This window comes from Diceros bicornis, chromosome 18 (genome assembly GCF_020826845.1).
Source record: "Diceros bicornis minor isolate mBicDic1 chromosome 18, mDicBic1.mat.cur, whole genome shotgun sequence".
NCBI classification, from domain to species: Eukaryota; Metazoa; Chordata; class Mammalia; order Perissodactyla; family Rhinocerotidae; genus Diceros; species Diceros bicornis.
This window is the reverse complement of record NC_080757.1, coordinates 15,947,984-15,967,329: the sequence shown is the minus strand read 5'-3', so window position 1 is coordinate 15,967,329 and position 19,346 is coordinate 15,947,984. Positions and strand designations below refer to the sequence as shown.

At 40.4% G+C, this 19,346-nt stretch overlaps 2 protein-coding genes across 8 annotated transcripts in view; one reads left to right on the top strand and one right to left on the bottom strand.

The window, feature by feature from the left end:
- Positions 1-13,792, bottom strand: part of SMYD4 (SET and MYND domain containing 4) — a 49,163-nt gene extending 35,371 nt beyond the window's left edge. The window contains exons 1-2 of one of the 6 annotated variants that reach the window (XM_058560110.1): positions 13,715-13,792; positions 11,373-11,518 (exon numbers count right to left, since the gene is read on the bottom strand). In XM_058560110.1, the coding sequence (XP_058416093.1) occupies positions 11,373-11,506 (134 nt within the window). In that variant the 5' untranslated portion in view covers positions 11,507-11,518; positions 13,715-13,792. Of the gene's footprint in view, positions 1-5,205; positions 5,849-8,146; positions 8,569-8,694; positions 8,812-11,372; positions 11,519-12,769; positions 13,014-13,714 lie in introns of those variants that run through there. The other 5 variants (XM_058560111.1, XM_058560109.1, XM_058560112.1 and 2 more) reach the window with 5 other exon arrangements.
- The window catches only part of RPA1 (replication protein A1), a 62,587-nt gene continuing 56,457 nt past the window's right edge, over positions 13,217-19,346 (top strand). For both annotated transcript variants that reach the window (XM_058560117.1, XM_058560116.1), the window contains exon 1: positions 13,217-13,325. In XM_058560117.1, coding sequence (XP_058416100.1) covers positions 13,293-13,325 — 33 coding nt within the window. In that variant the 5' untranslated portion in view covers positions 13,217-13,292. The remainder of the gene's footprint in view (positions 13,326-19,346) is intronic.

Here is a 19,346-nt window from a genome sequence, read left to right as displayed (position 1 = left end):
GTTTGGTGGCCAATTATAAGATGACAAAAAAATTCCTAGCTTTTATTTATACCATCAATCATCAGTTAGAGAATGTAATGGGGGGGGAATCGTATTCACAATAGCATCAAAAACCTTACAATAAGTGACAATAAATCTAAGAGGAAATGTGCAAAACCTATATAAAGAAAATGATAAAAACTTTACTTAAGGACATAAAAGAAGCCCTAAACAAATGGCAAGACATACCCTTTACTTGGATGAGGACATTTAATACTGTAAAGATGTCAAGTCTCCCTAAATGTATCTATAAATCCAACACAATTCCAATCAAAAACCCAACAACAACGCCAGCCCAGTGGCGCAGTGGTTGAGTTCGAGCAATCCGCTTAGAAGACCTGGGGTTCCTGGGCCGATTCTGGGGGCAGACCTATGCATTGCTAATCAAGCCAGGCTGAGGCAGCATCCCACATACAAAAAAACAGAGGAGGGTGGGCACAGATGTTAGCTCAGGGCCAATATTCCTCAGCAAAAAGAGGAAGACTGGCAACAAATGTTAGCTCAGGACCAATCTTCCTCACCAAACAAAACAAAAAAACCAACAACGTTTTTTTAATTTTATTTATTTATTTTCCCCCCAAAGCCCCAGTAGATAGTTGTATGTCATAGTCGCACATTCTTCTAGTTGCTGTATGTGAGACGGGGCCTCAGCATGGCTGGAGAAGCAGTGCGTCGGTGCAAGCCCGGGATCCGAACCTGGGCCGCCAGCCTGGGAGCACACACACTTAACCGCTAAGCCACGGGGCCGGCCCGCAACAACATTTTTTATGGAACTTGACAGCCAACTGTATAGTTGAAGTGGGAGAAATGTATACAAATAGCCAGCATATTTTTGAAAAAGAATAAAGACTGTGTATGCGTGTGTGGGAACCTGGCTTAACAGAGAGCAAAGCCACATTTGTACTAGATTTCCCTGCTTTCGAGCGCTCCTTTTCACTATGTCTGGTAATAAAATCTCAGGAGGAAACTATTCCTTGTGGTTGAAGTAAGGCTGACTCCAATTTCGAAACAGGGTTGGGCATGTGGTTTAGGCCTGGCCAATCAGAGGAGCCCCACACCTTTGATTGAAGGGATGCGCATGCAATCAGTTAGGTGGATCAGAGTCCAACCCAGACCTCTTCTGCCAAGACTCTCAGGAAAGATGGCCTCTTTTCTTGCGGTTATTAAGCTATCAGGGTGTGCCCAAGGCTACCAATGGTCACAGTGCCCACCAGGTGGCCAGAGTCTGCCCGAGGATGAAGAGATATAGAGTCTGATGCCATCATCTGAGCCCCTGGATACAACCCTGACTACAACAACCTGCTTGAACATAGACCTGCCTTTGGACATCCTTGTTTCCTAGCCCATGAATTTCCTAATTTGAGCTGAGTTTCTCTCACTTGAAACTGAAAAAATTCTAAGATTATACCATAAAGTCACAGTAATTAACCTCTTTGGTTTTGGCATAGAAATAGAGTCTAGAAACAAATTTATAGATAAGTGGGCATTTAATTTTTAATAAATGTGGCATTTTGAAGCACTGGGGAAAGGGTGGACTATTCAATCAATATTGTGGAAAAATTATCTGGAAAAAACTTAGAATACTCCCTTATATCATACATAAAAATAAATTCCAGATGGATTAGAGAGCTAAAACTAAAACACAAAACTACAAAGAAGAAAACAAAGAATAGTTTTATAATCTTGGGGTAGAGTAGACTATCCTAAGTAAGACACATAACCCAGAAGCCATAAAAGAAAATGACAGACATGGCTGTACAAAAGTTAAAACACATACACACAATTTATATACAATGCAAGACATCCTAAGTAAAGTAAAAAAGATAAAAGACCAGGAGAAAAATTAGTAACATATACCGCAAAGAATTATATAGACAGATTTATGAAGCTCTCCTATAAATTAATAAGAGACAGACAGACAACCCACTAGAAAAATGGGCAAAGGACACAAATGAACAATTTACAGAAGAAATATAAATGGGCTGTAACGTCGGAAATGGTGCACTACTTCGCTAATAATCAGAAAAATGCAAATTAAAACAAGATTATTTTGTCTTTAAGGTTGGCAAAATCAAAGACTGCTACTTTCTGATGTTGGTGAGGATATGGGAAACTGATTTTCATATACTGGTCCTGGTAAACTGGTACAGCTTTTTGGAAGACAACTTGGGAGTATTTATTAAATTTAAAATGCCCATAACCGTTGGTGCAACAATTCCTCTTCTACAAATTTATCTTAAGTTCTAAATATACGTACAAAAACATATATGAAAGTTGTTCACTGCATCATTGTTTGTAATAGTAAAACAACAACAACCTGGAAATAACAACTGCCATCAATAAGGAAAAGAATAACTAAACTGTAGCATGTTATACTAGCAATATCATGTGGTTGCTAAAAAGATTAAGGTGTAGGGGCTGGCCCGCTGGCATAGCGGTTAAGTTCTCGAGTTCTGCTTCAGAGGCCCAGGGTTCACCAGTTTGGAATCTGGGCGCAGACCTACTCACCGCTCATCAAGCCATGCCGAGGCGGCGTCCCACACAGAAGAACTAGAAGGACCTACAACTAGGATATACAACTATGTACTGGGGCTTTGGGGAGAAAAAAAGAAAAAGAGGAAGATTGGCAACAGATGTTAGCTCAGGGCCAATCTTCCTCAAAAAAAAAAAAAAGATTAAGGTGTGATGTTGGAAAAAACCTCACAGAACAAAGCACATAATATAACCTAATAGAGAAGAAAAAGATATGTGCGTATTTATCTACAAATGTATGAGAATACGTAAAAAGAACCAGAAAGCTCTAATAAATTGTGGTTCTATCTGTGAAAGAGAGTGAAGAGAAGGGTAAGCAGGAAACTTTCATGTTTTACTTTATTAAATATATGTTAATCTTTTACAATGAGAATGTATTTGTATCTTACTTTTATAAAAAAGAAAAATAGCAAGCAAAAAATATATATATATAACCCTAATTATACCTAGAACCTGAACTGGCAAGGCTCAACATTGAATTCATTATTTCATTCAACTAAAATCTGAGTGCCCACTATGTGCCAGACACTGTGATAGTTGCTGGCACAAAGATGAAAATGTCAACCTTGAACTTGAAAGGTATGTGTTTACGTACCTGCATACATGAGTCATACAATATGACTCACTATGTGTCAAACTGAGCATTAATATGTGCTAGTCAGTGAACTAAGAGCTTTACCAAACTGTCATTCAATCAATATTTATTGACTACCTGTTTTTTTGACACTGCACTATCCTTGTCTACAGAAAGACAAACAAATACAGACATGGTCCTTGCCCTTGCGGAGTTTATAGTCTAGGAATGAAGATAGACATTAATAAAATGATAACACAAATATAAAAAAGAAAGGTATGCAATGTTCTAAGTATAAAAAATGAAGGTGACCCAGCTGGAACTCAGGGAAGCCTTTCCTTTTTTTTTTTTTTTTTTTGTGAGGAAGATCAGCTCTGAGCTAACATCCATGCCAATCCTCCTCTTTTTGCTGAGGAAGACTGGCCCTGGGCTAACATCCGTGCCCATCTTCCTCCACTTTATATGGGACGCCGCCACAGCATGGCTTGATGAGTGGTGCATCAGTGTGCGCCCAGGATCCGAACCCTGGCTGCCAGCAGTGGAGCACGCACACTTAACCGCTACGCCATGGGGCCGGCCCTAGGGAAGCCTTTCTCGAGGAAGATTTGGCTGATGCTGAAGGATGAGCAGAAGCTAATTAGTTCTTAGGGCATGGTGGAATGGAGAGGAGCTCCATTCAGGCAGAAGCATTCAGGAAAAGCATTTCAGGCAGAAGAAATACCCTAAGTAACGCCATGTGGCAAGAAGCAGCTGAGTGCATATCAAGAACTGAAAGAAGGCCAATACGTCTGAAAGGGGAGGGTGGCGAGAGAGGAGGCCAGAGAGATAGGCAGTGGGCAGACTGCAATGTCTTACCGGCTACATAAAGAATTTTAGTCTTTATTGTAAGAGCAAAAGAAACTCCTGAAAGGTTTTAAGTGAGAGCAATATAATCTGATTTGTGTTTTGAAAAATGACTCCTGTTGTGCTGTAGAACACAGTTTGGAGGAAGGCAAGGATGGATATGGGAAACCAGTTAGGAAGCTATTACATGGTCTAGCAACTGACAATAATTTGGATTAAAGGGAGTGTATTAGTTTTTTGTTGCTGCTGTAACAAATTACCACAAAATTAGTGGCTTAAAACAAACAAAAATTTATCTTACAGCTCTGAAGTGCAGAAGTCTGACCTGGGTCCCAATGGGCTGAAATCAAGGTGTTGGCAGGGATGTGTGGTTCTCTGGAGCTCTAGGGGAGAATCTCTTTCCTTGCCTTTTCTGGTTTCTAGAGGCTGTCTACATTCTTTGGCTTGTGGCTGCCTTTCTCTATCCTCAAAGCCAGCAACGTTGCATCTTTCTGACCTTCCATGGTCACATCTCCTTCTGACTCTTCTCTTCTGCCTCCTTTTTCCACTTTTAAGGACACTTATGATTACCCTGGGCTCACCTGGAAAATCCAGGCTACTCTCCCTATCTTAAAATTGGCTGATTAGAACCTTAATTTCCCTTTTTCATGTAACCTAACAGATTCACAAATTCCAGGGATTAATACATGAACATCTTTGGGGTGTATTATTCTGCCTGCCACATAGGGAAATGGGGGAGAATTAACTTGATTTGATTATAAATTTTTATATATATTTTTGTGGTTATTCTAGAGATTACAAAAGGAATCTCTGATTTATTCCTATTTTCAGTTGGTATTTTTACCATTTCTCACACAATACAAGAACTTTACAACAATTAAACTACACTTACCCATCTTGCCCTTTGTACTATTGTTGTCACGTCTTACTTCTACATGTTTTAAACCCTATAAGACATTATTACTATCACTGTTTTACTTTTATTTATTTATTTATTTTTGGTGAGGAAGATTGTCCCTGAGCTAACATCTGTGCCAGTCTTCCTCTACTTTGTATATGGGACGCTGCCACGGCTTGATGAGCGGTGTATAGGTCCACGCCCGGGATCTCAAGCCTCGAACCCTGGGCTGCTGAGGTGGAGCGCAGGAATTTCACCACTACACCACTGGGCCAGCTCCACTATCACTGTTTTAAATAATTAATTTAAAAATATTTACCTTTTCTGGTGTTTTTCATTCCTTCCTGCAATTGCATGCTTCCATCCGGAATGATTTTTCTTTAATCCAAAGAACTTCCTTCAGTACTTCTTGTAGCTCTAATCGGCAGATATAGTCTCTCAGATTTTTTTTGTCTGAAAATATCTTTATTTTGTATTCATTTTTGAAACATATTTTCACTAGGTGTAGAATTCTAGGTTGGCAAGTTTTGTTTTGCTTTGTTTTTCTTTCAGTGCTTTAAATGTGCCATTCAATTGTCCTCTGACTTCCACAGTTTCATTGAAAAATCAGCCATGAGACTTATTCTCATTCCCATAAAGGCAACATGTCTTTTTTCTTTGGTTGTTTTTAGGATTTCCTCTTTTATGTCTTCAGTTTTTGGTAGTTTAGTCTGATGGCCCTAGGTGTGATTTTATTTATGTTTACACTGTTGGGGATTTGCTGAGCTTCCAGAATCTGTGGGTTGTCTTTTATCAGTTTTAGATAATTTGTGGTCATGCTTTTGGAATACTGCTTCTGCCTCACTCTCTGTCTTCTTTCCTGAGACTCCATTTACAAGTATGTTAGACCATTTGATTGTGTCCCACAAATCTCTTACGTGCTGTGCCATTGTTTCCATTCTTCTTTTCTCCTTGCTTCATTTTGTTTTTGATTGACCTGTAAACCAATTTACTAATCCTGTGTTCCACGGTATCCAATTTGCTGTCAAGCTTAAGAATTCAATTAATTTCAGTCATGTTATTTTTTAATTCTAAAAAGGTCATTTGATTCTTTTTGTCTCAATCATTAAAAAAATTGTTTTTACTGTAGTAAGATACCCATAACATAAAATTTACCATCTTAACCATTTAAAGTATATAGTTCAGTGGTATTAAATACATTCATAATGTTGTGTAACCATCACCATGATCCACACATAACTCTTTTCATCTTGTAAAACTGAAACACTATACTCATTAAATAACCCCCCATTTCCCACACCCCCAGCCCCTGGCAGCCACCATTCTACTTTCAGTCTCTATGATTTTGACTACTCTAAGTATCTCCATTTAATTCTTTTTTATAGATTCCAATTATCTGCTGAAATCTATCTTTTCATCTACTTTGTCAACTTTTCCTCCATTTTCTTAAATATAGTATCATAGTTATTTTAAAGTCCTTGTCTACTAACTCCTATATGTGGACATCAGTTGATATAGTTCTAATGTTTATTTTTTCTCTTCATTATTGGTCACTTTTATGCCCCTTTGCATGTTTCGTAATTTTTACCTGTATTCCTGACACTGTAGATAGAAGACGTAATGAAGCTAGATGACATCTTCCACCACAAAAGTGCCCCCTTTCCTATGTTAGGAAGAGAAGAAGAGGGGCTGGCCTACCTTATCCAATCAAAAATTGAGCTGGATCAGGGTTGGGCTACAGTTTCATTAAAACTCAGTACACCTCTGCTTTCTCCCTGTTCCTTGGGCGTAGCCCTCCTGAGTTTTTGGTTAAGAGCCTGGAAAGTCTCTGTCTGCTCATGCCTGAAAGTTTTGGTCTTAGGACATTTTGAACTTCAATTTTTAACTTACCACACCACAGAGGTTCAAAATCCGGCAAATGTCTTGACAAAGAGATTGCTTGTGTGTTGCAGGTCCCTTTCCACTAGTGGGATTTTGGTCCTCAGCACTGCAAGATCGCAGGAGATTTCATTCTGCCTTTTTGAGTGGCCTCCTGTACTTCCTGAGAACTCAGTAAATGTCCCATGAGGCGAACTGACTTTGCATTTGGGCCTTGAGCTTGGGCCTCCTCTAGTTTCCAATCCATCACATCGGCCCCAAATGATCGCCAAAAGGTCTGCTAGTTTCAGTTTCCCCCAGGATAATCCCTGTGCTTAGGGCCAGCCTGATCCTCAGCATTTAATTACCCCCAGAAAAGACAATGGCTGGTGATCACCTAGGAAGGAATCTTCCCTCTTTGGAATTTTAGTCCATCTAGTCCTCATCACTGTCTGATGTCTTTAAAAATATGAGTATTACAACATCAATTTTTTTTTTTAGTTGTAATGGAGTGTTGTCTGTTGTGACCTATCATATCCTACCCAGAAGAAGAAGTCCTATTTGCAAAATGTGAAAGAAATCTAGCATTCATAGTCCTGCAACAGACAAAATTTGGGAATAGATTTAATATGAGGCGTGAGGAAGAAGGAAATATCAGGCATGACTCCTAGGTTTCTGGGTAGGAACTGGACAGATGGTGGTGTAATTCACTAAGGGATCACAATGATCTGACATAGACAGGCGGAAAATCATGGCAGCTGTTTAATATAGAATGGTTCATAGGTTTCTACCTTTAGGAAGTGAAATAAGGCAGTGCAATTCACTAAAATGGGGACCACTGGAAGGGAATCCAATTTTAAGGGCAAGATTGTGAGTTTGGTTTTTGATGTGTTGACTTTTAAGTATCTTTGAGACTTTAAGTAGTCAGGTGGATTTAACGATTTGAGTCTCAGAGGAGAAGTGAGGGCTGGAGATATAATTTTGAGGGTAATCAGCATATAGGAGGTAGTTGATGACATGGGTGTGAATGAGGCTGCATCGGTTGGGAATACAGAGTGAAAAAGAGAGAGAGGCTAGGCTGGAGTCTTGAGGAACGCCAATATTAAATGGCGTTTTAATTTTGTCAATAAAAAGTTTTTACAAATGTGTTTTCTTATTTTTTATAGAAGTACCTATGTAATAGCCTCGATTTTACCTCTTAGCCCACAAAGCCTAATTAAATCCTCTTCTTTGATTTATATTTCTTTCAGTGCACCAAAATGTCAAATGATTCTCATGAATTATTCCTTTTTGCTGGTTAGTACACTATATCAGCTATCTTTGGAAAACTCTGCCTATTATCCAAAGTTTTCATTGGCAGTTCTCCATCATTTCTGGAAATTCTGTAAAAGGAATCCACAGACCTGCAGAGCTTCACACACTATTTTTCAAACTGCAGGTCATGATGCAATGGGTCGTGAAATCAATTTAGCTGGTCCTGATGAGTACTTTTTAAATGAGGTAAGTAGGAGGGAAAATACAAAGTACATCAGATGCAGTAGGCATCTACACTGTCTTCCTTGGTGAACTTAACCAGTTTCATGGCTCAAAATGCCATGTACAACGCCCAGATTTACATCTCTAGCCCAGGCCTTTCTCTTGAACTCCACGACCACTTGGACATCTCCACTCGGACGTCTCATAGACATCTCAAACTGAAATATGAACCCCAGATCTTCCTTCCTCAAATAGCTCCTTCTGCAGCCTTCCCAAGTGACGGTAATTTCATCCTTCTACCTTTGGCCCTTTAGGCCTAAATCCCTAGAGTCATGTTTTACTTCTCTCATTTTCTAACACACCATATCCCATCCATCAGGAAATGCTATTAAGTCTATCATCAGAATCCAACCACTTCTCATCACTCCCCCACTACTACCACCCTGGTCCAAGTTACCATCACCTCCTCTCTCACCTACATTCATGCAGTAGCCTCCCAACAGGTCTCTTTATTTCCACTCTTGCTCCAGCTATAGTCTATCATCACCACAGTGGTCAGGGCAATCCTTTAAAACAGGGGTCAGCAAATGTTCTGTAGAAAGCCAGAGAGTAAATATTTAGGCTTTGTGGGCTAAGAGGTAAAATTGAGGCTATTACATAGGTACTTCTATAAAAAATAAGGAAACACATTTGTAAAAACTTTTTATTGACAAAATTCAAAATATAATAATAATTGAGTATAATATTTTTATAATACAGGTCTACTAATGAGAAAAACGGAATTCTTTTTTTTAAAAAATAGATATCAATTTGCTTAACTGGAGTTCAAAGCCAGTGTTCCCTAACATCAAATCAACCACAAACGTTTCTCTGTAAAAACCATTCTTAGTTGATGGCCATACAAAAACAGGCAGTGGATGGATTTACTACACAGGCTGTAGTTTGCTGACCTCTGCTTTAAAAGATAATCAGATCATATCACTCTTCTCTTAAAACCCTGTGAATTAGTTTTCTATTGTTACGTAACAAATCAGCACAAATTCAGCAGGTTAAAACAACACCCATTGACTATCCTCACAGTTCTGTAGATCAGAAGTCCAGGCAGGCTTGACTGGGTTCTCTGCTTAGGGTCTCACAAGGCTAATCAAGGTGACCACTTACACGGAGGATCTGGGAAAGAATCCTCTTTTAAGCTCATTCAGGATGTTGACAGAAGCCAGTTCTTTGTAACTGTGGGTCTGAGGTCCCCATCTCCTTGTTGGCTATTAGCCAGAAAGCACTCTCAGCTTCTAGAGGCTGCCTGCATTCTTGTCATGTGGTCCCCTCCGTCTTTAATGTCAGCAAAAGCACATTCAAATCTCCTGCTTTGAATCTCTCTGATTTCCCTTTCCACTACCAGCTGGAAAAAATTCTCTGCTTTTAAAGGTCTCATCAGACTGGGTTAGGCCCACCCAGATAACTGTATCTCAAGGTCAATTTATTTAGGATTTTCATTACATCTGCAAAATCCCTTCACAGCAGCACTTAGGTTAATGTTAGATTGAATAACCAGGGGACAAGAATGCCGTGGGCCACCTTTAGAAATCTGCCTACGATACCTTGCAATAACTTCCTCCTCAGAGTAAAAAGACAAGGCACTTACAAGGGCCAACACGATTTGTGCTACCTGCTTTCCCCGAGCCCCTGTGCATGTCCTATTACCTCTCTGATGTTATTTCCCCCTACTCTCCCTCTGGCTTACTCTGTTCATCCACACTAGCCTTCCTGCTGTTCTTGAACATGCCAGACACTCTCTCACCTTAGGATCTCCACCTGGAACGCTCTTCTCTCAGATATCTACTTTGTTAACGCCTGTATCTCCAAGACTTAGCTCAACTTTCACTTTTTCAATGAGGCCTATCGGACCAGACTATTTAATACTACAACCCGCACTCTTGCTCTTAGCACTGTCTGTTTCCCCTACCCTGTTCTTTTTTTTCCTTCTGTACTTATCACCTTTAACACGTTATATACTTAACTTATTTATGATGTTTATTGTCTGTTCCTCCTCGCTAGAATTAACCTCTCAAAGGTAAGGATCTTTGTCTATTTTTTGTTTACTGATGTATTTTTTTGTTCACTAAACATATAGCACAGTGGCTGGCACAAAATAGGTGATCAACAAAAATTTACTGAATCAAGTTTTGGGAAACTCCTGTTTCAGTTTTCTACATATGTATATGTGTACTAGGTTGTGATGCAAAGTGTATTTCTTACTGAGGAGTGTAGTCAAGAGAGTTTGAAAACTACTGGGATTAGACTATATGACCTCTAAGGTCCTGTCAAATTTGAGCGCTTATGAATTTCTACGTGCAGCTAATAAATCTCCGCTATATCCTTTGGGATATGGCAGGGCTCACAGCCTAGTGACTATAGCAAGGCATGATTATTGAAACATTGTACTGACACTGAAAAAGCTAAATAGCATCCCTACCTGTTCTATAACAGTAGGTTAGAAAACACTGATAATAGCAAGAACTGCTGAATGCCCCCAAATATAAAAATCTGAGCTTAATCCTTCCATTAAAAAGAGATATAACTTGGGGCCGGCCCGTGGCGTAGTGGTTAAGTGCGCGTGCTCCACTGCTGGCGGCCCGGGTTCAGATCCCAGGCGTGCACAGACGCATCGCTTGTCAGGCCATGCTGTGGTAGCATCCCACATAAAATGGAGGAAGATGGGCACAGATGTTAGCTCAGGGCCAGTCTTCCTCAGCAAAAAGAAAAAGAAAAAAAAAAAAGAGGAGGATTGGCATGGATGCTAGCCCAGGGCTGATCTGCCTCACAAAAAAAAAAAAAAAAAGAGATATAACTTGAAAGCAAATGACAAAAGAGAACATTTTGCAGATCAAAATTTCCCTGGTTAAAGCTTCCACTCATGGGGCCAGCCCCGTGGCTTGGCAGTTAAGTACGCATGCTCTACTGCTGGTGGCCTGGGTTCAAATCCCGGGTGCGCACCGAGGCACCGCTTCTCCGGCCATGCTGAGGCCGAGTCCCACATACAGCAACTAGAAGGATGTGCAGCTATGACATACAACTATCCACTGGGGCTTTGGGGAAAAAAATAAATAAATAAAATCTTAAAAAAAAAAAAAAAAAAAGCTTCCCCTCACTTACTGAAGAAGCGAAGAGGAGTGAAGAAAAATATCTCTCACAGTCTCTGCTGTAGAAATTGTGACCTGAGTCGACATCGGGAGCAAAGACCACTTCTGAAGGACATACGATTTCCACTCATCCACGGGCAGATCCATGTTACTTTAGATCTATAAAACGAATAAGAAAATGAGGAATTCAATTTGTACAAATGCACAATTCTAGTCAAGATTTCATTTAAGCCAGCATGAAGCAACAAAATCAATTCTCGTGGTCTTTTTCTATAGCTGTTTATATGCTGAGGAAGGATCTATATTCTCTCACACCAATTCACTCAACATCCTTTCATTCAGAAATATTTACCGAAAGCCTACTTTGTTCTAGGCACCACTAGGTGATCAGCTAGCCACGATCTGTCCTCTTAGCCCTCCATCTACCCTAGGCTCAAGTCAGAAACCTGAGAGACATCCCGATTTTCCTTTCTCACTCTGCCCAGCAACTATTAAGTAAATATCTCTCTCTAGTTCGGTTTTTTCTTATCCCTAGGTCATTCCTTTAGTTCAAGCCCTCACTATCTCTTGTCTGGCATTCTTTCTAGAGTGTCATAACTAGTCTCCATGCCCTCAGTAACACCCTCCCCCCATTCAATCCATCTTCCACAGTGAGGCAGATGTCAGTCCTTTGCCTTAAATTCATCAATAGCTCCTCCTAGCACAGGGAAGCCAAGTACAAATCCCTCATTATTTGACCCTTGCCTTACTTTTTTTTGTGAGGAAAATCTGCCCTGAGCTAACATCCATGCCAATCCTTCTCTTTTTGCTGAGAAGACCAGCTCTGAGTTAACATCTATTCCCAATCCTCCTCCTTTTTTTTTCCCTTTTTCTCCCCAAAGCCCCAGTAGATAGTTGTATGTCATAGTTGCACATCCTTCTAGTTGCTGTATGTGGGATGTCACCTCAGCATGGCCACACAAGCATTTCGTGGGTGCTCGCCAGGGATCCGAACCTGGGCCCACCAGTAGGAGAGCACGGGCACTTAACACGGGCCGGCCGGACCCTTGCCTTACTTTCTAATGCTCAAGTCTCACTTCTTCCTCTGTATCCTACTATCCTGAGCTACTCAAAGCTATCCCCAGCTTGCCAGGCTGTTCATCTGCCTAGTTTTTGCATAAACTATTCATGCTTCCGGGAGCATCCCTACCCTCACTTGCAGTCCAGCTGGCAAATTTCCACACATCTTTCAAGACTCAGTGCAAATGACAACTCCTCCGGGAAGCCTTCCCTGATTTTCCATCCGTGATCACAGCACACTGTCTCTCTCTCCTGGGGCCCATACCCCGTCTACCTTGAGTTACGGCTACTCACAGCGGAAACTCCTGGACAGACTGTGCTCTCTGAAAGCAGGGACCGGGTCTTATTTACCTTCAGAGCCCCCCACTGTGCCAAGCGCAGGGTCTGGCACCGGCGGGAGCTCAGCACCGGGCTGCTGAAGGAATCAAGTCACTGCTTCGACGACATTTAGCAGCAGAGTTATCAGGGAGCAGCACTAATTCTCTGGGCTACCTGTCGGTCTGCCCGCCAAAGACTGAGCCGGTCTGTTTCCGAAACCCAGCTCGGAAAGCTCCCGGAACTGGCCACCCGCGCGCTTCGCTGCGTCCGCGTCACCGTCGGCGCGCCCGGCGGCCTGGCGCCCCGCCCCCGGGCCCCGCCATCCTGCGACCAGGCCCCCAACCTGGGCACGGGCGGATCACCTAGGCCGCCCGCCGCGCCTCGGCCAATGAGAGGGCTGCTCGGCCCCTAGGCCCGCCCCTGCGCCGTGCGCACGCCGGGAGGCGGGAGCGGCGCACGCAGCGCCTCGGGCCAATTGCTTTGGAGCGTGGGGTCCCCGGGGAGTGAAGTGCGGGCTGCGCAGAAGCCGGAGCGCGGGAGTTGGCGCGTTGGAGCCATGGTGGGGTACCTGAGCGAGGGGGCCATTGCGGTGAGAAGACGGCCGCGAGCCGGGCCGGCGGGCTAGGGTGGCTCTGCGGGTGGAGAAGGGGGAGAGGAGCTGGGGGCCGTGGGGAGAGAACGCGAGAGGAGGAGACAGCGGGCGCGGGATGCGGGGGGGAACCGCCGGCTGACTCCCTAGAATCACACGGTTTTTCCTATCGTCTTGTAAACATGCTCATGTTTTTCCTGCTTAAGAAAACGAAGCAAAATAAACTGTTGATTTTCCATCTCCCTCCCGCGCCCTCTGTCTCCTCCCCTTCCTCCGCCCACGGCCAAACTTCTGCAGACTTGTCTGTTTTCAGCTATTTCATGTCGTCATCTCCCATTAACGCTTTAACCGACTGTAGTCGGTCCCTTCTAGGATCACATAGAAGTAACCTTGGCTGAAGGTAGCAGTCCCTCCAAGTCGCTAAATCCAATAGACAGGTTTCGGTTTTCAGTTTACCAGCGTTCTCAGCAGCGTTTGAGTCTCTTGAGTATTCTTTCTTTCTGATAACACCCTCTACTGTTGGCTTTTGTGGCTCAGGTGGGCTGGTCTTTCCCAGTCTTATTTGCAGGTCCCTCTTTGTAAATTTCTGTTGACTCATGGCTGTTCTCTAGGCTCTATTCTCCCAGGACAACCTCATTACCATCCATATGTCAATTGCTCACTAATGTCTTTGTCCGGAGCCACCTTTACTCTGAAAGACAAACCTTTGTAATCTGTCTGCCTACCTGATATCTCAAAGGCATTTTAAATTCAACATGTCGCAAAGCAAATACATTATCTTCCTAAGTTTGGGCCTCTGATCCCCAGCTGGATGAATGGCACCATTATCCGTTAAGTTATGCTAGCCAGAAATTGTGGAATCATTCTTCCTACAAACTCCATCAGCCTGAGGTCCAGTCCATCACCAAGTCCGGTGTGTTTTACTACATGTATCTCTTAAATCCATCTACTTCTCTCCATCGACATTGACACCATCGTTTCTGGCCTGGACTACTCACTTCCATCCGGCATAATCATCCTCCTGCCATTCCCATCATAGCATATTCCCACTTGTTCTCTCCTCCTTTCCAGGCTTTTTTTTTTTATTTAAGTTCCTGGTATATTCCATACTCTTGCTTTCCACAGGGCCTTTGACCATTCTTTTCCCTCTGCCTACTGCCTAGGTGGCTCTTTAGTCTCCCTTCAGTGGCTAACATAATCTTCATATCTCAGCTCAGTTACTTCTCAGAGAAACCTTCTTTGACTTCCCTTGCTAGGCTAAATCCCTTTATTTTGAGACCCTAATTCCTGTTTGTTCACTTATTAGCTGTTATGATTTTGGGCAGGATACTAAACTCTGCCTTTCCTCTTCTGTAAAATGAGACTAATGATACCTAGTACTTCTTGCCTAAGGTTAGTGGGAGGATTAAGTGAGCACTTACATTTAAAGTGCTTAGTCCCTGTCTGATACAGAGTAAATGCTCAGTATATGTTGCCTATTATTAATAATCACAGATGTAATTTTACATTTATTTGTTTATTTGATTAATAACAGTTACTTTCTGTCTCCCCCCCAATTGTAAATTCTTTGAGGCCTGAAATTATGCCTGTGGTTTTGCTCAACATAGTCTCTCCAGTACCTGGAGCAGTGCTGGCAAGTTTGAGGTGCCCAGTAAATGTTGTCTAGGTGCCTATGAGGCAGTGAAAAGAAAGGGGCAGAGATGGATGGGGAAGAACAGTTGGCAGAGTCGAGTGAATATTTGAGTAAATTAGGAATAATTAGTCCTGAGAAGTGATTGCGAATTGTAGTCCTCATTTACTTTACAGCTGCTACCTTATGTCTTGAAGACAAATTAGGAATTGTTCTTCACTTTTAAAAAGAAGGATCCTGGTGTTATTTAAATAATTTGATTAGTTTTTGCTATATTCAAAATTTTGGAAACATTTCCAGTGTTAGGTGAAGTATTACTTAGGTTTTATTTATAAATGACCAAGAAAATTTTTGTGTTTGTGGTGACGGAGTGTGGAGAACCCTTGTCAATTTTGATTACCGGCTAAAGCAAGTAGTGTCATTTCAGTTCAAAAGACACAGGCCTGAAAGGATAAGCAACTAACACAAATAGTAGAGGCATTTGGGGCAAGAGCTAACATCATGAAATAAGAGATTATGCATGGAACTATTGTGGTAAATAGAATAAAGAGCATTTGTCTCGTAAGTAATCGGTAATATAAAGAAAGGGGAAGAGAACTAATTTTTGACCATTTCCAGTGTGCCAGATACTTTATAGTAGTCACTATTTACAGTAACACTGTAAGGTAGAATTTTATCATTACCCTCGTCTTACAGATGAAGAAATTAAAGTGCAAAGAAGGTAAATAATTTGTCAGTGGGGTGAGGATTTGAACGCATGTGCCCTTGACTATTACATTCTTTTGCTTTGTATTTCTGTTAGCAATGTTAGTTTGGGAAAGTTAAGGCAGTTTTGTCTCAAGTGTACATATCATGCTATATGTCCTAGAAGAGTAAATCTTATATTCACTATTAATGATGACACAAATTAAAAAGAATAATAAAGTAATACTTGCATGCGGTTTTCAAATCAAATAGAACAGAAAGGTGTTTGATGAAGTTACTGACCCACTGCCCCACCTTGCCCCAGTTCTGTTCCCTAGAAACAGCTACTTTTTAAAATCATGTTTATTGAAGTTCAGTTTGATTTACCTGTAATAAAAACTATAATACATATGATGAATACATATAATAAAAACTCATCAAACTGTGTGCAGTTTGTTGTATATACTCCTGTAACCACACCACCCCAGTCTCCTGCTGCTTCCCCATCCCCTGCTCATTCCCAGGCACCACTGCTCTGGGTTCTGGTGTCTATCTCTTTAAGTTAGTTTTGACTGTTCTAAAACTTCATATAAGTGGAATCAAATAATAGGTACCCTTTTGTGTCTGGCTTTCTCTCAGCAAAATGTTTTTTGAGGTTTATCCATGTTATTTCAGTGGTTTGCACCTTTTTAATGCTGAGTAGTATTCCATTGTATGAGAAAACACAATTTGTGTATTTCCCTATTGTTGTTGAACATTTGGGTTATTTTCATTTTTTGGCTATTATGAGTGAGGAGGCTATGAACATTTATATACAAGTCTTTTTGTGGAAATATGTTTTCATTCCTCTGGGATAAATACCTAGGAGTGAAATGGCTGGGTCATATGGTAACTGAATGTTTATCTTTATAAGAAATTGCCAAACTGTTTTCCAAAGTAGTTATGAGAGTTCTAGTCGCTCCAAATCCTCACCAACGCTTAGTTTTGTCAGTTTAACTATTCTAGTGAATGTGTAGTGGTATCTGACTGTGGTTTTAATTTGTATTTGGTAAAATTTTAAAAATTGGGTTGTGTTCCTATTAATTAGTTGTAAGAATTCTTTATTTAATCTGGATATGTCTTTTGTTAAATAACAAGCATTACATAAGTTTTCTCCCAATCTGAGGCTTGCCTTTTCATTCTTTTAATGGTGTTTTTTTGAAGAACAGTTTTAAATTTTGATGAAGTCCACTTTATTTTTTTTTTCCTTTTCTGAATCGTGTTTTTGTGTCCTAAGAAATCTTTGCCTACCCCAAGGTCACAAATCTTTTCTCCTGTGTTTTATTCTAGAAGTTTTATAGTTTTAGTTTGTATTCAGGTCTGTAATCCATTTCAAGTTTATTTTTTTATGTATTGTGTATGGATCATTTTTTTCCCATGAAGTATTCAGTTGTTCTAGCACCATTTGTTGTCAAGACTATAGTGTTCCGTTGAATAACATTGTTTGTTACCTTTGATAAAAATTAATCTATATATGTGTGGGTCTGTTTCTGGAATGTCTATTCTGCCACTGCTCTATATGTTGATGCTTAGACCAATACCGTATTGTCTTCATAACTGTAGTTTTATAGTAAGTCTTGAAATTGGATAGTGTAAATTCCCCAGCTTCATTCTTTTTCAAAATTGTTTTACTGAATCTAGGTTCTTTGTACTTTCATATACGTTTTAGAATTAGCTTGTCAGTTTCTGATAAAGAAAGCCTGATGGGATTTTGATTGATAGAACATTGTATTTATAAATCGATTTGGGGTCAATTGACGTCTTACAGACATTGAGTCTTTCAAACCATGGACTTGGTATATCTCTCATTTATTTAGGTTTTCTTTTTCTTTTTTTTTTTTTTTGATGAGGACGATCAGCCCTGAGCTAACATCCATGCCAATCCTCCTCTTTTTTTTTTTTTTTGGTGAGGAAGATAGGCCCTGGGCTAACATCCGTGCCCATCTTCCTCCACTTTATATGGGACGCCGCCACAGCATGGCCTGACAAGCGGTGCGTCTGTGTGCGCCCAGGATCCAAACCCTGGCTGCCAGCAGTGGAGTGCGTGCACTTAACTGCTACGCCAGGGGACTGTCCCCTATTTAGGTTTTCTTTAATTTCTCTCAGTGTTTTGTACTTTTCAGTGTGCAGGTCTTGTACATGTATTGTTACACTAGGTATTTATTTTACTTTTGATGGTATTAAAATTTTTTTTTTTTTTTTGCTGACGAAGATTACCTGTGAGCTAACATCTGTTGCCAATCTTCCTCTTTTTATTTTTTGCTTGAAGAAGATTAGCACTGAGCTAACATCTGTGCCAAAGTTCCTCCACTTTGTATGTGGGTGGATATATATCAGCATGGCTGATGAGTGGTGGAAGTCCACAGCCAGGATCTGAACCCACGAACCCAGGCTGCTGAAGCAGAGCGTGCCAGACTTAACCACTACGCCATGGGGCTGGCCCCTAAAATAGTATTTTTTAAAGTTTCATTTTCCAGTTGTTTGTTGGTAGTATATAAAAATACAATTGATTTTTGCATATTAACCTGGTATCCTGCAAACTTGCTAAATTGACATAGTAGGTTTTTGTAGATTCCTTAGAATTTTCTGTGTACGTGATCATTTCATCTGCAAATAAAGATAGTTTTATTTCTTCCTTTTCAGTCTTTATGCCTTTATTTCTTTTTCTTGCCTTATTGCATTAGTGAGGAGCTCTAATACTATATTGAAAAAAAGTGATGAGAGCTATATCCTTGTCTTGTTCCTGATTTTAGGGGGAACTCTTTCAGTCTTTTGCCATTGAGTATGATGACAACTAGACTTTTTGGTAGATGCCTGCTATCAGTTTAAGCCTCTCTTCTATTCCTAGTTTGCTGAGACTTTTTATAATGAATAAGTGTTGAATTTTGTCAGATGCTTTTTCTGCATCTATTGAGATGATGGTGGTTTTTCTTCTTTATTCTGTTAATGTGACAAATTACACTGATGGACTTTTGGATGTTGAGTAAACCTTGCCTTCTTGGGATAAACCTCACCTGATGATGACATATTATACCCATTTTATATAGTGCTAGATTTCGTTTGCTAATACATTGTTGAGGATTTTTGCATCTATGTTCATGAGTAGTGTACAGGTTTTTCTTTCTTAGAATGACTTTGTTTTTTCTATCAGAGTAAACCTAACATCATAAAATGATTTGAAAAGTTCTCTTCCATTTCCTGAAAGAATTTATGCAAGATTGGTATTTCTTTTGTCCTTAAATGTTAGATAAAATTTACCAGTAAAGCCATCTGGACTAGAGTTTCCTCTGTTGGAACATTTTAAGTTATAAATTCAATTTCTTTAATAGATATAGAAGTATGTAGATTTTCTGCATTTGCTATCAGTTTTCTTAATTTGTATTTTTCAAGGAACTTATCCATTTAATCTAAGTTATTTCATAAAGTTGTTCCTAATATTCTCTTATTATCTCCTTAATGTATATATAGGATTCATAGTGATGCCTTTTTCATTCCTGATGTTGAGAATATGTTTTATTTTTCTTGACCAGACTGGCTAGAGGTTTTATCAATTTTATTGATCTTTTCGAAGGACCAGCTTTTGGTTCAATTGCTTTTTTCCTATTGTTTATCCATTTACTATTTCATTGGTTTTTGTTCTTTTATTATTTCCTTCCTTATACATACTT